At 39.4% G+C, this 22,939-nt stretch overlaps 1 protein-coding gene across 1 annotated transcript in view; it reads right to left on the bottom strand.

The window, feature by feature from the left end:
- SLC44A1 (solute carrier family 44 (choline transporter), member 1) overlaps positions 1–22,939 on the bottom strand; it is a gene marked incomplete at its 5' end in the record, with an annotated part of 46,206 nt that overhangs the window by 21,932 nt on the left and 1,335 nt on the right. Inside the window, 3 exons of the mRNA XM_010022224.1 lie at positions 2,062–2,155; positions 13,717–13,853; positions 21,580–21,722. Of these exons, the coding sequence (XP_010020526.1) occupies positions 2,062–2,155; positions 13,717–13,853; positions 21,580–21,722 (374 nt within the window). The remainder of the gene's footprint in view (positions 1–2,061; positions 2,156–13,716; positions 13,854–21,579; positions 21,723–22,939) is intronic.

Raw genomic sequence — 22,939 nt, 5'->3', positions numbered from 1 at the left:
TTGTATTTTTAAAGCAATATTCAAGTGATGTTAAGAGACCCATCTGATTGTTCAAGTACTAGATTTCAGAGAAGAGCTCCTTCCTCTCACTACTACACCTGTGCATCTGCAGCAATCTGTGTGTGGGGATTGTGTTGGAATGTCACTGCTAGCTGCTCTTTATAATCTCTTTATACAGGGCAGCCTCTTGGCATAGCTCAGCACAGCTGGTTGATAGAAAAATGCTGCAGGTAAAAGCTGGAGACATTTTCCTTTAGGGTCTTCTAAATAGTCATGCTCTACAGAGGCTGAGATGCAGTAGGTATCTTCTTTCTTACAGTAGGTATCTTTCTTACAGTTCCTGTAAGAAATACGTATGGCTGGCTGCTTTGCTAGACTGTGCTGTTGTGTTGAAGTTGGGCATGATGCTTGAAGCTGGAGGATCAGAGTCCACTGAAAGGTGAAGCCTCAAATGAAGGGTGTGAAAAAGCCTGATCAAACAGAAATCAACAAGGAACAGTCCTCACAAAATACTCTACCTCCATCCCATGGCCCTAATGGGAATCAGATGGTTCCTACCTCTGACAGATAAATCTGAGAACAGGAGTCTTAGGCAAGTTCTTCCTGAATGCCTCAGCCTACAGAGAGTTGGGTTTTGTCTGACTCCACAAGACTCAATTTCCATTCCAAATTACACTAATTTAGTCCAATAATTTAACCATAAAAATCTGAAAAACAGAGTGGTTTACAGATACAATGTTGGCCTTTTTTGTCTGAAGGCATTAAGCTCAGACTTTTCAATCTCAAAAATATTAAAACATATTGTACATTTTATTCATAGCAAATAAAAAAGGGAAATATTCCACCTACAAAATAGCTTTTAAAAAATAACTCTTGAGGCAGCTTTTGTAAGGAATTTACATAGTGTCATTAGAGCTCTGACACAGTGTTCTATCCTGTTTTCTTATTAAGCTATATTCATTCAGATTGAATAACATAGGAACACACAGTGAGAAAAGTCACTATAATTCTGGCAAAAATTAAGACTGACAAGCCTTTTCAGTATGCAAGCTGGCACCGAAGTTTTCATTTGTTTTTATATTACAGCTCTAACAGCTGGTTAGCTGCATGGAATATTAATCTGCTGTGGAGAAAAGTAAAAAAAAAAATAATTAATATTCCAGCTGCTACTTATTGTCACTACAATATAAAAACATTATTCACCAGAGAGGCTAGAAGGAATACAAGAGAGACTTAAAATCACAGGTTTTAGAACTGACACATTTATAACATTTATTAAAAACATAACAGAAAACTGCACAGGAAAAGACTCTGCAGTTACAACCCACTACTGAATATGTTTAAGAAGCTAAACTTTAAGAAAATACAATACGGTTACTCTTGAGTGAGTGGAATTACTGTCAGAAGGATATGCACAACATCAAACAGATCACTTCTTTTCTCAGCAGTGGTCATCTCCACAGTTCAGCCAGCACAGCTAGCAGAGTTTCTGGGCCTACAAACTTTTCTACCCTACTTCACAAACACCAGTCTAATATAATATTTTAAACAATAAAATTCAAATACAATCCTCTTTTTGGTACTTGGCCATCCTCATATTAGTCATTTGAGGGCTGAAAGAATTAAAATGAAGCAATTTGCTGAATTTGATTGGCTGAGGTGAGATATAAGAAGCGAACACAGCAGAGGGCTGCATGTCAACATATCCCGTTTCCTCCCAAAGATCCAAATTGCACCATAATTGTCGCTGATCTGCACTGCTGACATTGTTTGCTACCGGGTGAAAGGCAGTAAAACAGTTGATACTCAGCACAGCAACTCTCAGTTAAATGAGATAAAAGAAAACTTGAAGATATCAGCGGAATACTCTCAGTAATGAATGGCTACTTTGGGTTTTCCTTTAAGAGTTGCTTTCATAATCTTTTAAAAACATATGGCAGTAATACACTAAAACATCCACCGGTCAGATTAAATCTGTGCTGCCTATTTTCTGAAGAACTATCACAAACAAAACAAATCTCTGCTCCCTCCACCCCCAATCAGACAAGATGTTAATATTACCTCTCTGGAACAGGGTATTTAGGACATAACTTGGCGGCCGCTGGGTCTGTAGTGTATTCTGATGGCTGTAGTTCATAGCTACACAGAGTGGATCCTGTTAAGAGGGAAAGAAAAAATAGATGGGGAAAAAACAAAAATTGAATATTCCTAATTTTTGCAAATGGTATTACAACTGATATAGGTCCTGATTCTGCAGCTCCTCATGTTATTACCAAAAAGTTATGCTACAGTTGCTCCTGTAATGGAACAGTGAATCAAGCCCAACACAGGCTTCACCGTAACAGAATGACACTCTCCATCTAGGTTCCGTCCTCCAACATTTGTGTATTCGAGTGGAAAAGGCTCATTAACAAAGCAGTGTAAAAGAGAAGGACACAAAGCACTTAGAAGTCACCCTCCTCTGCTACTCCACCACGCGCTTTTTTGGATCATTTTTAGTGCATGAATATTGTGTAAGACAATACTCATTATAGAAAGAACATTCAAGGGGTATGAGGTTTTTTGGCGGGCTGGGGATTTTTTTGTGCATCTGTTTTCAAAATACAACCGCTTTATAGATTTCAGGGAGAGGAACAAAGGAACCAAACTGCTGAAGTTAGAAAGTTGGCTGAAAAATAACACAAGCTCTGCAGTAGACATCCAGACCTTTTAATGAAGCTGAACTCTCCCCATCAAACAAATTGATATAGCACAATAAAGATCAAGTTGCCTACGACAAAATTCAAACATAATTTAAGGCTTCCTTAGTACCTGATACTTGCCTAATAGAAGTACATTATCTAGACAGATCTCCTTCTATTTGTCTATTATCAAGATACTGAGACAATGCTTCTAGGAATATAGCAACCATCAAACCAGATTGGAGCAGCGGTCTCTCAGAAACTGAAGAGGAAAAAAAGCCTCCAATGGTATAAGCTGCCTATCCAAAGATGAGTTTCTTCACAGCTTGTTTGCTGACAGACAGCTTACTCCCCAGTGCAAGGGCTCTGGATACATAGCCTTTAGCGTCTTTTTTTTTTTTCTTTCTATCTACTAAACTAAGGGCATCTTGATAATCCCTATAAATATGCAATTCTTTCCATTGTGAAAGTCTATTTTCTAGAAATGCTTTGTAGCAGAGAGTTCTACAAACTGGCTCTGGATAATACTTACACACTTTTACCCAAATTAAACCAAGGCTTTTGACACACAGCCTTATCGTGGCCTATGTGACACCAATAGAAGTACTATTTGTAGAAACTGTAGAGTATTATTTGAAGAAATCTTGTTTACCATTGCCACATTGCTATCTCTATGAAAAGACATCTTCTATTTACAGATTGAAAGAGAAGACAAAGAGCAGCTGAGCAGGCTGTCCCATGCAAGCTACCCCACACAGTTTCTGGAACATTACTTAAATACCACTTCTATGAGTTAGGTTTTTGGGGGCAGGTCAAAACCACCAAACACTCCATTGAAGAAAATTAGATTTCCTGCAAAGAAGGTATCAGGTAAAACATGTTAACTCCAATTTCGATTATACTGTTTATATAAATCTTTATGCTTAGGTGGAAAAACAGGGCATCAGACAAACAACAGACAAAACTACCTTTCTTACAATGTAGTTGTAAATGTAGTATCTAAAATTATTTTTTTTTTTTTTTGGACTACAGGCTCTATACAGCTGCAAAGTTTTTTAATCATTTTTTTTTATATGGAAACTTCTGGATCAAGTGCATTTACAAACAACTCCAGAATTGATGGAGGGACAGCAGTAGAGAGAGAGTCATGTGTTTATCTTTAAAACAGAAGGAAAAAGAGTACTACAGATATTTGAATTCATTTTGCTTTGAATATAGGCCAAAAGCTAAGTTACAAGGATAGTCAACAGCCAACTGAACATGAGCCAGCTTGTGCCCGGGAGTGTAGTGATAGAACAAGGGGTAATGGGTTTAAACTGAAACAGGGGAAGTCCAGGTTAGATATAAGGAAGAAGTTCTTTACAGTGAGGGTGGTGAGGCACTGGAACGGGTTGCCCAAAGAAGTGGTAAATGCTCCATCCCTGGCAGTGTTCAAGGCCAGGTTGGACAGAGCCTTGGGTGACATGGTCTAGTGTGTGACGTCCGTGCCTATGGCAGGGGGGTTGGAACTAGATATCTTACGGTCCTTTCCAACCCAAACCATTCTACGATTCTAAGACCAAAAGGGTAGGATTTGCTATCACCATGAAAGAAGTTTCAGGCTTTTTGCAAGAATGTGTATCTTAAGACCTTCTGTTTGGATCACAAATCTAAGCCAAGCAAAACCAAATGCCAGATCCTGATCTGCACACAGGCCGCAAGCCATTCGAGTAGGACTCACAGACAAGGGTAACCCAACAAGCCCGTGGCTGTGGATGAAACTGGAGACATCTTGCCAGGTCCCCCTGGCACACAATGGCATATGCCCTCCTGTCACGAAATGGAACATTGGATGACTCTGGCTGCCATCTCTTGTCTGGGAACTGCTTTTGGGGCTCCTCTGGATCTCTTCTCTTGATGCCTACTTCACGCAGTGTGCGTCTTTAGACTCCCAATCAAGCAGAAAAATACCTTCACAGGGCTTGTTAGACAAGGAACATTATTCACCCTGCATCTAAAGAAACTACCAATCCAATAGCTGAAATAATGCCCATGAGATTTAATTGTCCTTTTGTCCTACATAATTAGGTAGAATAAATTTTTACTATTCCCATAAATATTTATTTATTTATATTTTGAAAACCTTCCAACTTCTCTAATACTGTGTAGGGGAGTTCTATAAGCCAAATGAGTGCCTGAGTAATATATCACTTTACATCAGACTTAAACTGATTTCTTAGCTAGAGTCCCTGTGCATCAATAAACAAAAATTTGGATTTTGTAAGGTAAGAGTGAGAAGAATGGATTGCTCTGGTAAACCTTCCACCCCATGCTAGTTAATCTGGGTTAGTAGAGACTGTGTTAGTCTTATTCTTGCTGTTTGAGTTTGCAAGGCCTCCAAAAGTTTAAAGAATTTGAATCATCTACCTTCCTGAGATAGTTAGTTTACCAAAGACACCACTATTATTCCTAAATCATTATCGCTTGTAAATGTTTCAAAAACATTATGGGTAGAATTCACAGAATAAACTAAAAAATCATTAAAGTAATATATCCTTTGCTTCTTACATCAACACACATATTTCTTCTGGAGAAATCATTAGGCAAATGATATCAAACTGTCCTACAGGGTTTGGATTTAAGACCCAAAGATATTGTAATCTTAAAAAAAAACAACCCAACTTCTGAAATATGCAGAGCAACAGTCGGCAGGCTACTGGTGAGTACACATAGTTTACTGGTCCCTCAGCGCTGTATTTGGAGCTTTCACCTAAAAAGCAATATCCTGAAGACACAACACAGCTTCTGTTCCATGGTTTCGTTTCCATGAATGGTGTTGCTTTAGCCATTAGAATATATGACTGGAGCAAAGTATCTCAAAAGATAAATTTTCCTTTCAACCTTAACTTAGTTGTAGGAAAATACAGCCACCATTTTCTTGAAAAGCCTTCTTTCTGTTTTGACTAGGCTTGGATTAGTAAGGAGCAGAATAGCCATTGTCTCTGGCATTCCTAAAACTAGCTACCTATAGCACAAACTAGGCAAGATACTGTAGAAAGCCAGGACAAAGGGGACCCAAACACTTAATTCACAGACTCTTTCCAACTGACATGGCAACCAAAATTTCTGTGGGTTTAGAGGACTTTCCACACCAGTACAATAAATAGGAAGATACGTACTAACCTGAGTTGGTTAGATAAATCTACTTTCAGAGAAAAAAGCTCGAGTATGGCTTTCCTTGCTGTATTTGCTGTGTTGTAAACAAACACAGAAAACCGTTGCTACATCAGCATCGCTATCAATATCAAAGTTTACAGCTTAAAAAATGGGTAAGACTTCCTAAGTCATCCACTAAGAGGACCAGCCTACAGAGGAAACCACTGACATTTATACTGTCTGAATGATAGTGGGTGGAAAGCACACCAGGGGTTTTGGATCCTATTCTGGGCTGCTCAGCAGTGCCTACCCAAATATTGGCACTCTTAGCAGAAACTAAATCAAGGACCTTCAGATCTAGAAACATGGTTTGATATTCAGAGTCAAGGATTTAAGCAGAAAAATACGGAACTACGAAGAGTCACCAGGATAGCTTCAGAACCAGCAGCATGCTCTGCTTAAGTTAGGCATGGCTCCAAGCAGCTCCACATACCCCTTTTCACAAGCATGTGGCAAAGGACAGCCTGAGAGACTAGAAACCACAGTTTTGGTATGGTAATTGATAGGATTTTCCATTTGTGGTCTCACTGTTCTGAGTCTGACTGACATAATGTACGTATTCTACATGTATATGATGTAATTGAATTCTAAAAGACTGTATGATGAAGCAGAGATTATGGTTTAAAAAAAACCAAAACCACACAAATCAACATCTCAGTTTTAAGCATTCTCTCTCCTTCTCAATCAACATCCTATTAGTCCATCAGTAACGTAAGTCCTCTGACACAGGAATCGAACTCCAGGTAATCACAGATACAGAAATGTGCAGAAACACTAGCAGGAGTGAGACTGTTTAAATCACAGCTACTGGCCTCTGTGCTTTCACAGCCCAGTAGTAATTCCTCTTGGGTTCTAGGTGTTTTATAAGTAAGTTTCACCAATTAAAACATAGCTGACATTGTGAATGCATGACTCACAAGTGATTATATGCTTGCCCAACTCACGCAATACAAGTCAGAGATACTGACTGCTGAACACTGACAGACGTGGAGTTCACTGGCATTCTGGAAGGACAAGGCTCCCAGACTCTCACAAGGATCAAATTCTTTACACTTTTCTACCTTTCTTGCTCCAGAGCTTGCCTCAAATCTACCTGTCAAACTTTATCCACTCAAAAAGTTTCATACAATGAGACAACTTGGTACACTACTAATAATTGCATATTATATTAGCACATGTCCTGGGTTCAGCTACAGCAGCCATTTTTTCTCCTTCTTAGTAGCTGGTGCAGTGCTGTGTTTTTGACTTTCAGCCTGGGAACAACACTGATAACACCGATGTTTTTGGCTGTTGCTCAGTAATGTTCACTCTGACCAAGGACTTTCTCAGTCTCATGCTCTGCCAGGGAGGAGGGGAAGCCAGGAGAAAGCAGAGACAGGACACCTGACCCAAACTGGCCAAAGGGGTATTCCATACCACAGCACGTCATGCCCAGTATAGAAACTGGGGGGGAGTCACCCGGAAGGCCCAGATCGCTGCTCGGGTCGGGCTGGGTATCGGTCGGCGGGTGGTGAGCGGTTTGTGTCCTCTCCCCTTGTTGTTCCTCTTATCGCCCCTGGTTGTTCCTCTTATCATTATTATTGGTAGCAGTAGTGGTTTGTATTATACCTTAGTTACTGGAGTGCTGTTATCTCAACCCCTGGGAGTTACATTCCTCCAATTCTCCTCCCCATCCCTCCGGGAGCCGGGGGAGGAAAGAAGGCGGGGGGCAGGGAGGAGGAGCGGAGTGAGCGAGCGGTTGCGTGGTTCCGAGTTGCCGGCTGGGCTTGAACCACGACAGCACGTTATGGACTAGCAACGTGACATAGAAAAGCGGAAGCTTAACACACTGGCTCACGTATCTGTAGAGAATCCTGCTGCAAATTCCATAGCTAAAAACACTGAACAGGTAGGATGCCAAGCACTGCTTCCACAGAATGACTTTGCAGTCAGGACTTCTCAGATTAATATGACAGATTTGTTCTCAGTGAAGAAAGCAAGGTTCATTTTCTAGATCTGGTGCTTTCAAGAAGTACAGTGTGTATTTTAAAGGAAAGTAAGGATTGAATATATCTGAACTTCTAATTGTTGCAGAGAGACAGACCATCACTTCTAAAGAGTGAGCATCACAGGGCAGGATAAATTACAACTTGCATTTATAAATAAAAGTGGGACTGAAGTGAAAGCAAGTATTCTCTAGAGCTTGAAAGAATGTTCCAAGAAAGATCCAGCACAAAACCTCACTACTTAGATCTTTAATTGTCTCCAGAATTTAAGACCACAAAGAGAACTATTGAGATAGCTAAGCATGCTTGTTGATACAACTGACCGTATGTAAAAAAAAAAAGTCCCAGAGTCAGAATTCTGGACTGCATTTTGAGTTGTAATTAAAAAGACCAGACTATCCTCTCTCTATCCCCCATTCTTACGAACAGTACAGAAAGCTGAAAACAAATACTAATTTACGCATAACTTCACTTGTATCTCCTCCAGTGCTAAATAAAATCAGCTATTCTGGAATCAAATTAGAACTCCATCTTGTCCAGTAGCAGATGTTTTCCCTGTTGTATCTTTACCTCCCCACCACTTCTAGACCAAGGATATCCTTGAGTACTAACCTCCTACTAAACAGCCAAATACTACTATTCTATCAGTTTATCTGTTATTATATAAAATATCCTCATGGCAATAAGTTTTATAAATTAACCATAATTTGTGTGGAAAAAAAAAATCTGGCTTCTGCTGCCTAGTAATTTCATTTTTTTACCTCTGGTATCACATTAGTCAGGTTATGAATGTTTTGAGATCAAGGAATAGTATTTTTTAACCTTCTCTAAGCTGTTCCTGCTTTTAATGACCTTACTTTTCCTGAGCAGAAGAATCCTGTCCTGTGATCATTCTTGTTTCCCTTCTCAGTATGTGTACACATACTGGGAATATACAATATATGTGTGTGCAGGTGTACAAGTTTTAAAAGTTTAAGAAAACACTTAGTCACGGAAGGACCACAACATAGCCTTTATGATGCCGACAGAGAATGAGTTTACACAAAAATAAAGTCCCTATTTTATCTTCAGAATTCATAAACATCATACTTTCAGACAATGCTGTGCCTCTGCTTAATCCTCTCACTGTATTCTCAATAGCTCCACGATCTGTTTCCCAAGTAGCAATAACCATTTTAAAGTAAAACACTAAATGCATAACAATAGTTGTTTTCATTCTGGGGGCATTCCTTTCCATATGACATTTTATTCCACTGCAATTGATAACAGATTTTTTTCCATGTAATTCTAAATAATTCAGAACCTTGAGCAATATTTATTACTTCACTGTTCCTCCCCTTTACAAATTGCTTATTAATGTAATCAATAATACAACACAATATAACTGGAGGACTCCACATGCAGCCAATTTCAGTTGTAAAAACGATTTCATTCTGACTACAGGATCCTCTTCCAACACAAGACCCTGACAGGCAATTCTGGTAACAAGGCAGAGTAACAATGGTGACTCCGTATCTCAAAACCAGTTATAGTACACTTCTATTCCAGCCATTCAAAAAATGACACTCAAAATTAACAAACCCAGGTGCCAAAAGAACTAGTGGCACAGAAACTCATTCACCATAAGGAAAGTCACAAGCAAAGGTGTAAGTTTTAACCAACACACCTTCATTAAACACAAAGTATGTAGGGGGAATGAGCGCATAAGAAAAATGACAGAAGCTGGCAGGAACTGATGTAACTGCTATTTCTAAGGCGAGTACCAAGAGTAACTGCAAAGACGTACTCTGATTACTACACATGAAGAAGTCATTATCTTCAGGCAAAAGAAAAATCCTTTTTGCTTTCCCATGGTTCCTTCCCACAGCTCCCAGAGATGACCTGCTCTGACTCAGCCAGCCTGATTTCCTTTATTGATTTCTTTCAGGTCAGAGACTCTGTAGCAGACTTGATGTAGCTTTACCTCTGGCTCTAAGTCCACCCGGACCTCAAATAGCCTGGCCCAGCTACAGAATTCTGACAACTGAGAGGCCTGCCAACATGTTGTAAAATACAAAATTCATTTTAGGTTTCTAAATCTGTATCCAGTCACTTACACAACAGATAGGAGTATTAGTTCCCACAATGACCACTCACTATAGTTATCACTGTATTAAACATGACAGAAGTTATGGCCACTTATTTAGTGTTTCTTTTTAGTAATGACATTTTGTTATTAATTTGGCGCAGTCATATACGAATTATATCTTCAAGGATATTTCTAAATGCTTTTGCAAGTCCTTGAAAACAGCACCACAATATGTCACGGACATTAAATTTTGAAGCATCAGTCAGATTTCTGGAAAAAGCAGCTTTCAGTTCACATTAGTCAAATTACACATTTCTTTAACTGCCAAGACCAACAAAAACATTGAATCACAAGTACTTCCTGCCTGAGATGTTCTGCTGCATAAGAAAATCCCGGGGAGACCAGCCACAGCCAGTTCACACTATACAACGTTCTCAGTTGTGTCTAATCCATAACTATACAAACCTAAGTATCAGCATGGCTGTGTGAGAACAGCATTAGAACAAGACCTCAGCCAACACTGCTCCTGTATGCTCCTTCTTCCAGAAGTTGCCAGAACATTCCTGTATTTTAGAACTTGCACTTTTGCACAGGCTGGAGATCTGAGTGGTCAACTGCACAGCTTTTTCCTTCCTTTTTTCCTCCTTTTGTTAAAAGTTACAACTTGGTTTCCAGCCTTCTGGGTGCCAGTTAATAGGTTAAAGGGGCACACTAAAACGCATTCTTAAAACCAGCCAGGCTTTGTGAGGGATGGACTTCTCCTCCTTTTTGGACAGGAAGGTTCTGCAAATGCAGGACCTGACTGTGGGAGAGCAAGAGGTGTGTGGGGGTGGCAGTGAAGCTACTGTCCTGAAATGTCAGCTGTGTTATTCACCAAATCAGCTCCCTTCCCCAATTTACAGCGGAATAGCAAGTACATCATTACTGATTCAGGAAGCCAAAAGGATGCTTTGTCATGAAATGATCTTCATGCCTCAAGCAAGCATTTTCTCTGCCCTAAATGCTTATTTATAATCTTGCTTACAGAAAAATACAAGCTGTACTGCACAATAAGTAAGAGCTCTGCCATAATTACTCTGAACCTTAGGGGCTCGCAGTTCTGAAATGTGGTATAGAGGCAATCAAGTGCCTGTCCCACTTTGGAAAATATACCATAAATACTAAGCTAGCTGGGAGACCATATTTGGTATTGATAAAAATCATTAATCAATATAAGGATATGGCAGTATATTTTATTATGTTACATTTTTTGATAAAGATGTTTAGATTAAAAGAAAAAAAAACAAACAAACCCAAACACCAAAAAAACATTATTTGAATGTACCATACCACCTCTTGACAGGATGAGGCAAACCAGATGATTTCTTTGGGATGGAAGGGTTCTTAAACAGTAATTTACTACAGAATTTCAAGATGCATGGACAAGTAAGGTGATTTCAGGTATAACATGTGAGCCAGGTGAAAATGGCTAACTCTTCAAATGCACATGCACAGAGCGTAGCTCCAGCACAACTGCTATTTTCAGGCTGCAGGAAAGGTTAAAGTTTTCAGAAAGGCTCAGCACGGCAAAATTAAGACTTGACTGCATTCTCTACCCATGTATTTTAAATACTAAGGTGTTTTTCTTGCTGTGTTAGAAGCTGCAAGACTGGGAAAATGCAGCATTACCACAAGAAAACAAATACATATGTCTTGCTCTCTTCCTTCTTCTGAACTTGACAGCTGATCTCTGAATTCCAACTAGATATCATCACAGACACTGAAATTGCAATTAAACTCTGCGCAGTCATGTTCAAAGTCCTCCGATTTCTTCATTATCCTTTTTACAGTGGAGTCTATAGTTGGTTGAAACAGACTGCCAAACATAATCCTAGTATTAATTAATTTAAACCCGTTATCATAGTTACAAAGCAGCTCTCAGAAAAATGATTCTGTTTACTGAGTACTATAGATTTGGTGCTAAAGCACAGTTGTTGCACTGTTGCAAGACTAAATCATGCTTGAACTTTTACTATACATATGCAATATTTAAAATGATCAATACTTAAGCTGTTCCTTTGCCGTAAATCATCACTTTTTGGAACCTGCATAGCAGCAATACAGCCATGATGACAATATTTCTCTGAACTGTGTGATTCCAGTCTTACATAGAGTTTATCTACAAAGGCAGAGTTCAATATAGTTTAGAACCTGGTTTTGATAAGCCAAACATCATATAATAAAAATTAGGAATTGAATTCATCAACAATTCTGATTGCTTTAACACCTGGTTTCATACTTTTGACCAAGCTTCTGTAAACTGAAACAATTAACTGTGATATAATAAAAAAAATTATATATCCTGTATCTTAAAACACAGGAAGATACAGATACAACAGATAATCAGAGGGCATGCTTTAAGAACAGTGCATATGGTATACTATAGAAGATGGTTATAGTGCACATATTTCAGGCACAGTAAGAGATTTGACTTAAAATACAGAAACAATGTTTGTGGGAAAACAAGGCATGACTGCATTTCATTATTTCCAGCTGTACTTAAGAAACTTCACTGCTAATGACCTTGACTTCACACCTACAAATAACTGGTCTCATTAGTTAAGAAAAACACAGCATGCTCAGGTAAGGGATAAAGAGACAAACTGTAGATATTGGCCAGTTTCACTGCGGGCTTGTATTTGACAACAGCACGCGGATCATGCGAGGAAGCTCCCATTCCCAGACCACCCACTGCACTGTGCCAGCACAGCTGTCTGTGCAGCTCCACACATGCCGTGATGCCACACGATAGTTCAGCTCCCTGATTCAGGCTATCAGGCACCCAGGTGTGAGGACACAATGCAGCGGAAGAACCAGTGGCACTAACAGTATCATATGGCCACTTCAACTCGCTCTGCTTTCAAACAAGAAGTACTCACATAATCTGTACCAGAACAGAAATCAACATTTCATTTCCTTCTATGAAAAGTAATCAGTTTCACTGCTTTGAACTTGGTCACCCAGACTGACTCATCATCAGGTAACTATCTTGCAATGAAATCCTACCACAGCATTTTAAAAGATTAAGGAGGCAAGCTTAGGACAAAACACTCTCAAATAGGTGAAAACCCCTGAAATTTCCTCAAATTAAGTTTTTACCTTTACTTTCTTTTGGAATGTCCAAAAGTTGGTTAACTCTCATGCATTTTATTTTATACAGTGTTAAAATATAAATTGAGCTAGTAATACCAGTATTACTACCACAGAGAAAAACTACTGGTCCGGGGAAGATAAGATATAATATCTTATTTGTTAATAACATTAGTTTCCTTTATACTTCTTTAAAAAAGTGTAAGAAAACAAAACAAACCCCAGAAACTGCACTGTAGCCCTGAATGAAAACAGGAATATTTTCGTATACACAGCCATACTCTGTGCAACAAGCGCCGTTCAGTATCAGCATTGCTCACTTACCCCATATACGAGGGCATTTCAACAGCATTACTGTTAAGCAGCAATGTCAGAACACTTCAGTAGCTGTTGAGAAGATACTGTATAGTGAGACAACTCATCAAAGTCTTGTTACACATTGTTTTAACAATGAGTTTTCAAAACTGCCCAAGACATGACAGAACAGAAGCATATTTATACTGTAAGACTTAAAGTTCTAGCTTAATAACAATATCACATTATTTCTGTTGATATTTCTTAATTCATATTTCTAGTTCAGCTAATGCACCAGTCTTTCTTTAAAGATACTCTGACAGTATCTCATACATGAACAAAAACAAACATGCTTTTTGCATACCATTAGTTTCTGCAAATTTCTGAATATCGGCCAGATTTTTTAGTTCTTTCCTTGGACAAGCTGATACACACAAAGCAAGAGACTTGATCTTCTGGTGTACTAGATCAATGTTGCATGGATCCAAGAAGAACACATACCTAGGGAAGAAAAAAAAGTAAATTCCATTTTAATTAACAATTACACCAAACAAAATCGATTTCATTTCAAGCTAAAGGATTCAGCCAAGACTAACCTCCAGTCTAGCCAGAAACACAGGAAATTTGATGTCATAATTGTGTGGGTAAAAAGAATTCACATACTCTGCATATGCACCTCAAATATATGAATATTTATATGCCTCTGGATCACACAGAAGGGATGTTTAACTCTACCAGATTCAAGTCCAATCAAATGGTGCTGTTCATAAAACCAACAGCACTTCCCATGGGTCTTCACAGATATGAGTCCAAACACTCACAAACAAAGCTCCACTCCAACCTTGAACTTGACTTCAAGATTTCCAACTTTTTCCAAAAAGACTCAACAAACCCCATAAGGTTATATTCACACTGCAAAAAGAACAAAGTTCACGGCTATTTTAATGAATACACATTTCACCAGTAATTAAGAACAGCTTTTTTGTTTAGATTGATTTTCCACACTACTGGACCATATGGCTGAGCAAACTACTTTGATATTTATTTTGAAATAAAAATTGTTCAGATATTTCAAGTAGACCTATGTAATGCTCATGTGCAGTATTTTAAAGAGATTCTATTTGTTAACTTTCCATGATGAGGCACTGCCATTTAAAAACCCAGTGCATGAAGTAGGTATTATAGCTTCCTAGCTAACATCTTCTTCTGGCTATACACATTTTATCACAAATGCTAACATTACAGTATTGTTCATTCATGGTATAAAACAGATGCAGAATGTTCTTCTATTCTGAAACTGAACAAGTTTTTCAAATTCTTACAAATACGGTGATACACTATGCACTGAAATACTTTTCTCATATTATCTAACGTCATTATAGGAAAAAACACTAAACCACCACATAAAATGCCATTTCTATTCTTGCAGTCCAGACAATGGGAATTCATTCGGTAATGAGTAAAAATCCCTTCTGTTCCCAGAATGCATTTAGGTCCTGCCTGAACACTTTCAGTCTATACGCTAATTGCTGTCTAACTTTCCCACAGAGAAAGACTCTTCTATTACCCAATTCACTGGAACAAGAATTATTAGTACATAGTACAGTCTTACTTCTTGAAAGTCCATCAAATCCTATTTCATCTTATCAAATGCAATGTGGTAATAGACTACTTTCATTCCTAAAACATTTTTTTTTCCTTGTCCACACCTCTATGAAAGCTATCCAGTGCTACTTCTGGGTTTTTTTTACTTAATACACACTACATATCTTAGGACTCCATAGATTATAAAAATCTAAGGAAGCAAATGCAAATATGAAAACTTCTGTGCACAGACACAGCCAAAGTAACTGAATGTGAGCAATAAGCCACTAATTCCACAGTTTTCCTTTATTTCAAGGAAAATCCTCCTGAGTTGATACCAAGAAATATAATACTTGTATTAACTAGACACTCCTGTTACAGCTTCCTCTTCATGAGGGCAAGTTCCTGTAGCTGCTATTCCATACTGTAAGGGTACATGGAAGGACAGCATCTGCTCCTTTGAGGGTACCTGGTCAAAGGAGCTATATCTAAACAAGTAAGAACCTACAGAATCAAACCTCACTGACATGTAGTAAGGGAGGTTGTGATGGGAACAAACTTGGTCAGTAGAATTAATTGGCAAGAATATATGGAGTGTGAGAATTCTTACCTTTGAGTAAGATTATCTCGTTAAGCACCTTGCCAAATTGTGATGATAAAGAGGAGGGACACACCTCTTGAAAACATAAAACTTGGCCATTGAGTGCTAATAAAAAATAACCAGAAACAAACCCAGTCCATCGCAGTAATTGATGGGCTATCAAGATACTCCACGCAAGGACTTTGCAACTGATAAGGATGCAAACCCAAGGATGAAAGAAGCAAAAGGAACCAGTGGGACTGTGCCAGCTGCTGAGGGAATGTGCATGGGACAGGATTCATAGAGAAACAAAGGGGATGGGGCAGACAGAAAGGGGTGGAAAAGGGGACAGTTGTGTGTAAGCCGATGTTGCTCTGTCTATTGGTCTGCCCTATCTTTTTACTAAACCCTTTCTTAACTCTGTGTAATTCCAGTCACTCGCCCATGTGCATAGGTGCTGCAAGTACCGCAAACACTAAGCGCCAGCTACCAGAGGACCAGCATAATGGATTTGGTGCCAGCAATTGGAGTCAGACCAGGGGTTTGGGTGTCCCACACCTGTGCTGTCTGCTACCAAAGTGAATAGGGTCTCACTGCCAGTGACTGGGGCAGGGAGCAGTCTTGGCCACCAGCCACTAGGGAGCTAGCAATGTGTGTCCCCAAAAAACAGCTACAGAGCCAAAGGGCTCAGCATAGGTGGCTGGAGCAGGACAATGGGTCACAGCCGATGTGGTGCTGGCTGTTGGCCGGGGGTGCGGCTCCCACCCTTCCCCTGTGGTGCTGGCTGTGGGCAGGGGCTGAGCATCCACACCTTCCCCGAAGCGGTGTATGCATGTGTAACTCATCAGCAAACTCCAAGATGTACTAGCTGGCGAGCAAGAGGCTCTGGGTCCAGGCAGAGGTGTCAAGTGGGGAGAGGGTCTGTACTAGTATATTGGGATGTCTGTGGGATGAGTGTTTGCAAGCACCAAGCTGGACCAGCTGTCAAGGAGGGAGGAGGATCCACTGAGGTGGGTAAGGGAGCCTGAGATTCAGGCAAGGGTCCGGGGGAGCAGAGGGGCTACACAGGTTCATGGGGGATCCATAAATGTAGGTGCGCTTGTGAGCCTGGAGAGTGTGTGCATCATGTGTGTGCATCCACTAGTGACCTTGTCTCTGCCAGCCCACAAGGAGGAGGGGACATGGCTGGCTGTGCTTGCAAGTATTGCAGGTGCTGCTGAAGGCAGTGCTTTGTCAGTTGCCGTGGTTAGTAACCAGCCGTATCAGTGTCCCATGTGTCTGTCCATCCACATCCCTCAAGCCCAGGCAGAGACACTGGGTCCCAGAATGTATCAGGCTGGGCTCTAGTGGCTGGTCAGAAGGCTTCTCCAAACATCCCTTAACACATATTAACTTAAAAAAACAAGTCAGGAATGTCACCAATAACAAGCTAGAATCCAGCCCACCTCTACTGCAATTCAAACTCAAAGGCCAAGCTATAACTTTAATGGCCAGAAGAACTTAGAATATTTTGTAAAACAAACACTACGATTTTAAATCAAGGCTAGAAAGTTAGGAATACAGTGCAACTGAAGTGCGATACGAAGTTTTGCCAGAATCGCACTGTATTGGCATACCCTTAAACAAACACATGCAATTCAAACACTGCATTACACGGTTCAAAGACAGGCCTGACAGCAATAAGGAAGCTGCAAAGCAAACTCCAAGCTAACAAATCCGCAGCTTCAGTCCATGGCCTGGGAAGACAGAATTAAAATAATTTCTAGCAGCTAAAACAAGAATCAAAATGCTAGACACGAGTATTACAGTGGAAATGGTTTTTTGGTTTCTGTTTATAAAGCTTACTCACTCAAAGTAAGTGACTTTACTGCAGAAAATTCTATACTGTGTCTCCATAAAACAGGTTTTGTTTCCCACTAGAAGAATGTACTTCCATGCTTTGTGATGCAATTTCAGTTATTTAGAATTAACAATAGACTAATTTGTTGACAACAAAGTAACTTGGATGAGCAATACAAAGACTGAAGTAAATAAAGTAATCATATTGTTCGACATGTTTCCACACTGCAATGAAAAATTGTTTGCTATAGGAAATTCAGTATATCAGATTTACAACCTAGGAATCATCTTTACACATGTTTATGATGTACCAGAGAGGATCCTTCTGCAGAGAAGATCCCTCGTCAGAGATGATCTTGGGGGTACTGGTGGATGAAAACCTGGAAATGATCCAGCAGTGTGCTTTCACAGCCCATAAAGCCAACCATATGCTGGGCTGCATCACAAGAAGTGTGACCAGTAAGTTGAGGGAGGTGAATTCTTCACCTCTACTTTGCTCTAAACCCTCTACTCAATCTAAACCCTCCCAAGGCACAACTTGAGGCCATTTCCTCTCATGCTACCATTTGTTACCTAGGAGAAGAATTTGACGCCCACCTCACTACAACCTCCTTTCAGGTAGTTGGGAAAGCGATAAGGTCCCCCCTGAGCCTTCTCTTCTCCAAACAAAACAATCCCAGTTCCCTGAGCTGCCCTCAAAAGGACCAGTTCTCTATGCCTTTCACTGGCTTTGTTGCCCTTCTTGCGACCCGCTCCAGTACCTCAATGTCTCTATTGTAGTGAGGGGCCAAGAACTGAGGATAGGATTCGAGGTGTGGCCTCACCAGTGCCCAGCACAGGGGGATGATCACTTTAGAATAGATACAAGGAATAAATTCTTTACTATGAGGGTGGTGAAACCCTAGACCAAGCTGTCCAGGGAAGCTGTGGATGCCCCATCCCTGGCATGTTCAAAGCCAGGCTGGACAGGGCCTTAAGCAACCTGGTCTAGCTGAAGATGTTCCTGTCCATGGGAGCAGGGGTTGGACTAGATAATCTTTAAATGTGCCTTTGAATCTGAAACATTCTATGGTTCTGTAGCTCTCCGATCTTAAAAATTCACTTTTTTCAAAACCAAAGTTTGTTAAAAGAACCTCTGAAATACAGGAACAGTAACTTCAAAATGACCAAAGGTTGTTGTTTTTGTTTTTAAATAAATAAAATCAAGAATTTTGGCTTCTGATTAGTAGCTTACTTGACAAACATCCTATTACCTGCTCATGCCCATGAGAAATACAGCAGTCTCCTTTTCCCTTGCAAAAACAGGAAGACAAAGCACCATCATTTTGTACACTACCCCTTGATTCTGGAAGCACTGTGGCAAATCATATGAACAAGCCTATCTCACCTTCAAGTATTTTGTGCACTTACATTTGCCAGTGTCATTGATTTTCTGCCAGCTCTTAAGGCATCTCTTTATAAGCAAACAAGTACTTTACAGAATAAGCTTTGCTGTGATCTACAAGCATCGTATCACAATAATGGAGAAGTAAATTAAGTGATCACACCCACTTTAAACAAATTATGGGTAGGGCATATAGAGTTTCACTCAAATTCTTTGTATGTATGCTGCAAACTCTTCTTGGATTTTGCCACAACCTATACCCCACAAATCCTCCTGAGTCAAAGGCATTTATTAAGATGGAATTCCACCTTAACGCTTCCCTATAGCACATGCACATCTTCTCACACTTGAGTGAACAGCACAAACTGAATTCTGTCCAAGCAGACATGTATTGGTGATCAAAAACTCAGCCTGAACTTGCATTTCAGGGACTTATATTTGGCTGCCACAGTCAACATCTATTTGCAAAGAAAAGGTCATTTTTAACCCCTTTAGTACTGCCAGAGCTTGAAAAAAGAAGCTTATTTGAAGTAAATAGGCTTAATGAGAATTCAGTGCCAGAGTTAGACTATAATCCTATGTCTCACTCCAGAGCACAGCCAACTAAAGCTGCACCGAGTTTTCTTTGTAAAAATAAAAAGGTGCCTGAGAGCAGGCTGTAAAATCCTCCTTTGCAACATTTCTTCTTGCTGGTTTCAGCATAACTGATGGACATGGATCAAATGAAATTCGTATGAGGACTCTGCTCTTCACTCTTGCCACCCAGATTTCCATATCCACACAGACCACATCCACTTCACTTCTTCATTACAGTGCCTATGGGTTGCTGTCATTTACAAGGAAGAAAATGTTATTTTTACAGATGATTTAGCTTTTCTGCCTTGGAAATGAAGACAAAATTACCCTGCAAGCAGAATGAAATGAGAATAACTTCATGTTTCCAGAACATGTAGATCTTAAAGGCCTTTCTTTCTCTACACAAACTGAAATGCAGAGGCAAGAAAAAGAGTTTATTTTTACAATCTGCCTCAAAAATACTTCTACAGAATAGCATTAATTACTCCCATGAACTGGACCTCAGACACTGCAGGAACTCCATCTGCTAGAGACAGATGCAAAACAAATAGTTTTTGCTGAAAAATTGCCAAGCAAATTAAAAAACTACAGGGTGTGAGAGTGGGAAGGATCCCTCGCATGAGAACTGCCCTCTTCCAAAGCGGGCACCCTGGACTGTACCAGGCACTTCACTGTGAACGGTTATATAATAATCTGCGATGGCAGAAAGTTTTTTCTCACTCTCAACCAAATAGAGATGATGATATCCCATATGGCTGTATTTATTCATTTGCTTAGGTCATGCCTTAAGCCACAATACCTTTATTAAAAAAAGTTATCCTTTAGAACCTTAAGACTTTGACAAACAACAGGCTCTATTAACTGTGTTTAAAACAGTCTCTATTTTTATTTGCTGTCTTTTGATCTTATCTTTACAAGAGGAAATCACTTAGCAGTGATAGATGTTTCTCCTTATGATGGCTTGATTTCTGTCACATGTAGGAGACACTATGAACTGTTACACCTCAATAAGGCATCTGAGTTTCTCCACCTTCACACCTCAAACACCATTTCTTTCTAAACATAAGTTTAAAATTTTAAAGTTTTTTCTTTCTTTCACAACACAGGAATGACAATTTTGTACTCAATCCACCTGATTTTAGAAAGTGGTAAAATATTTATATAAAAAGGTAGAAAAACTATCCTCTTGCAAGCTGTGATTAGATTAAGAAATTATTCTTTTGACAGAAGAAATCTCTTAAAATTTTCAAGCTATTTTATTTAAAGCAAATTCTTCTGGTAATACACCTGTTACCTACCCACATTAAATCTTAAATCAGATATTTAGAAACCCTTATTATAGCAACTCAAAATAACCTTTATTATAGTAACTCTTAGAAACGCATTCTCCAAAAATAGTTCATGCAAATAATGGATTTTCTGCTAATTTGGAAGTGAAATGTGAAGTAAAAGGCTATCAGAGTCAGCAATCAAAGATTTTTTTTAGATCTTTGAAATAATCAACAATGAAAGAAACACTTTTTTTGACAATTAATACCACTGTTCTAAGACTACTTTACTTCACAAAGTCACACAGGTTATGTAGATGCACTCAGAGTACCGAATGGCAGACAGACCCCAACAGACATTTGCAGGTTTTCAATCCATCAGTCCAGAATTCTTGTTACTCAGCTCCAGTGCAGCATGATGTTTTTCTGCACAATAGATAAGAAATACCTGTGCTGGCTCTGACCTGTATGTGTTTTAACATGACATTGCTAAATAAGAGCTCTGTGCTGCTTAAAAGTTTTGTGCATTTTCTCCACAAGCCACTTATATATATTTTGCTTACAGTTTAAACTCTCATTTTAATGTGTCAGTTATCCCATCTCCCCCTAAACTCGATGACAAAAACTGAGTACACAACATCAAAAGTGAACCATTTCTACATAGGTAGCAAAGGCTTATTCCCAAACCTGAGAATACCTAAAACTCAAAAAAGATTCTACAGGCCACTGTCTCCTATATAAAGTGGATGCTAAGAAAGCGAAATTCCCTCAATGTCTTAGCTGTACTTTTATTGCACATCTGTCAACATATACTCTCCAAGTAGTATTGCTGGTTGTTCCAAAGCTGGTTGTTCTCTAGCTGACAGGAGTGGAGAAAGACAAGTAGTAATGAGTTAGCATATCCCTTTTCCCAGTTTATTGAAAACCACTCTCAAAGGAAGACAGGTTTTGCCTTTCCTGGTTTACAGAATGAAGCAACTGGAATCCCATACTCACTTCTTGTGTGTGAGGTCCAGACCACTGTTGACTATTCCCTCCACCTTTACATTTTTCTGCCCACAAATATTTCCATAACTGTCATATCCTGAAAGCAGTCTTGCAGCTGCTCCTGTAGCTATTGAAAAGCCACAGATAAAACCCTGGAGGAGAAAAAAAAAAAACCAAACAAAACAAAAACAACAACAACAAAAAAAAAAAAACATAGTTCAGTAATACTCTTGACATCTGGGAAAAGTCGGTTTAATTCATTTGCTTCTACCTACTGGTTCTTTAAAAATTCTTGCAGACTGAAAAAGGAAAGACAAAGACCATCCAGAGAACCGCTGTGCAATTATAAAATTGAATGCAATCCAAAAGAGGATTCAGACATCTAATGCTACATATTATCCAAGCATAGTTAAGAATCCTATAGGTGATTGAGAGTCTTATTGTAAGCAAGTGGTGCATGAAGCAGAAGGGAGGAGGCCAAGGGCAGGCATTGGAGATCTACGAGCAGAGATGGAGTTGTCAAGGATTAGTATGCATCTTGGAGGATTCCAGACAGTCCAGATTTTCTTGCTTTAAGTTTTTCCTCTTGTTTTCTTTCAAATTACGTACTTTCAATGGTGACCTAGAATCTAGAAGTCTATCTGACATAAGTTCCTTTTAAGGAAATCCTCCAAAGCAAGTGATCATATCAAGGCCACTATGGTTTCAGGTGCTGGGTTCAAACGCAAGAAAGAAACAGACCCAGAGCAGGGGAACGCAAAATGGCTCAGACTTATGTTTCAGTATCAGGCAGGTCTCGCTGTGAATTCTCAGGGGTATTTCACTAGCAAAACCAAGATGAAGGCAGTGATTATGCAGAGGACTGTCACAGAAGAAGCATTAGCTTTCTAGGAACACTGCTGACAGGGAGAAGCGAACCATCAGTTCACTCCACTACCATCAATGAACTGTTTTTATACATGAGGCAAGCTAAGATTTCAGAAAGGGAAGCAGAGTAAACAGCTGAAACAAATGTGTGAAGCAACAGATGGCAGCAATGGGATCAGATGAGATGGTGACAACAGATAATGAAGTTGGCTTGGAACAACATGGAAGTATGGGTGTTTTTTAAAAGTCTGAAGATACAGGAAAGTGACCAGGCTACCACAATAGAGAAATTCCAGACAGCAAGCTGGTCATTATCTTTCTCTTGCCAATGCACTAATGCACTTACAGACTTAATACTCAAAGTGTAAACAAGGGCAAAGTGAGCAAAAGGCTATCATAAGTAATTAAGGCTATTTCCAGTACTCACTTTCAATTTCTCAGATCCCTTACTACTCCATAAAGGACATACTAGCATGCATTTTACATACAGTAGTACTCAGGT

Source organism: Nestor notabilis, unplaced genomic scaffold (genome assembly GCF_000696875.1).
Source record: "Nestor notabilis isolate BGI_N333 unplaced genomic scaffold, ASM69687v1 scaffold5729, whole genome shotgun sequence".
NCBI lineage: Eukaryota > Metazoa > Chordata > Aves > Psittaciformes > Psittacidae > Nestor > Nestor notabilis.
Note: the sequence above shows the minus strand (reverse complement) of the source record. Positions and strands in the feature narration are given on the sequence as shown.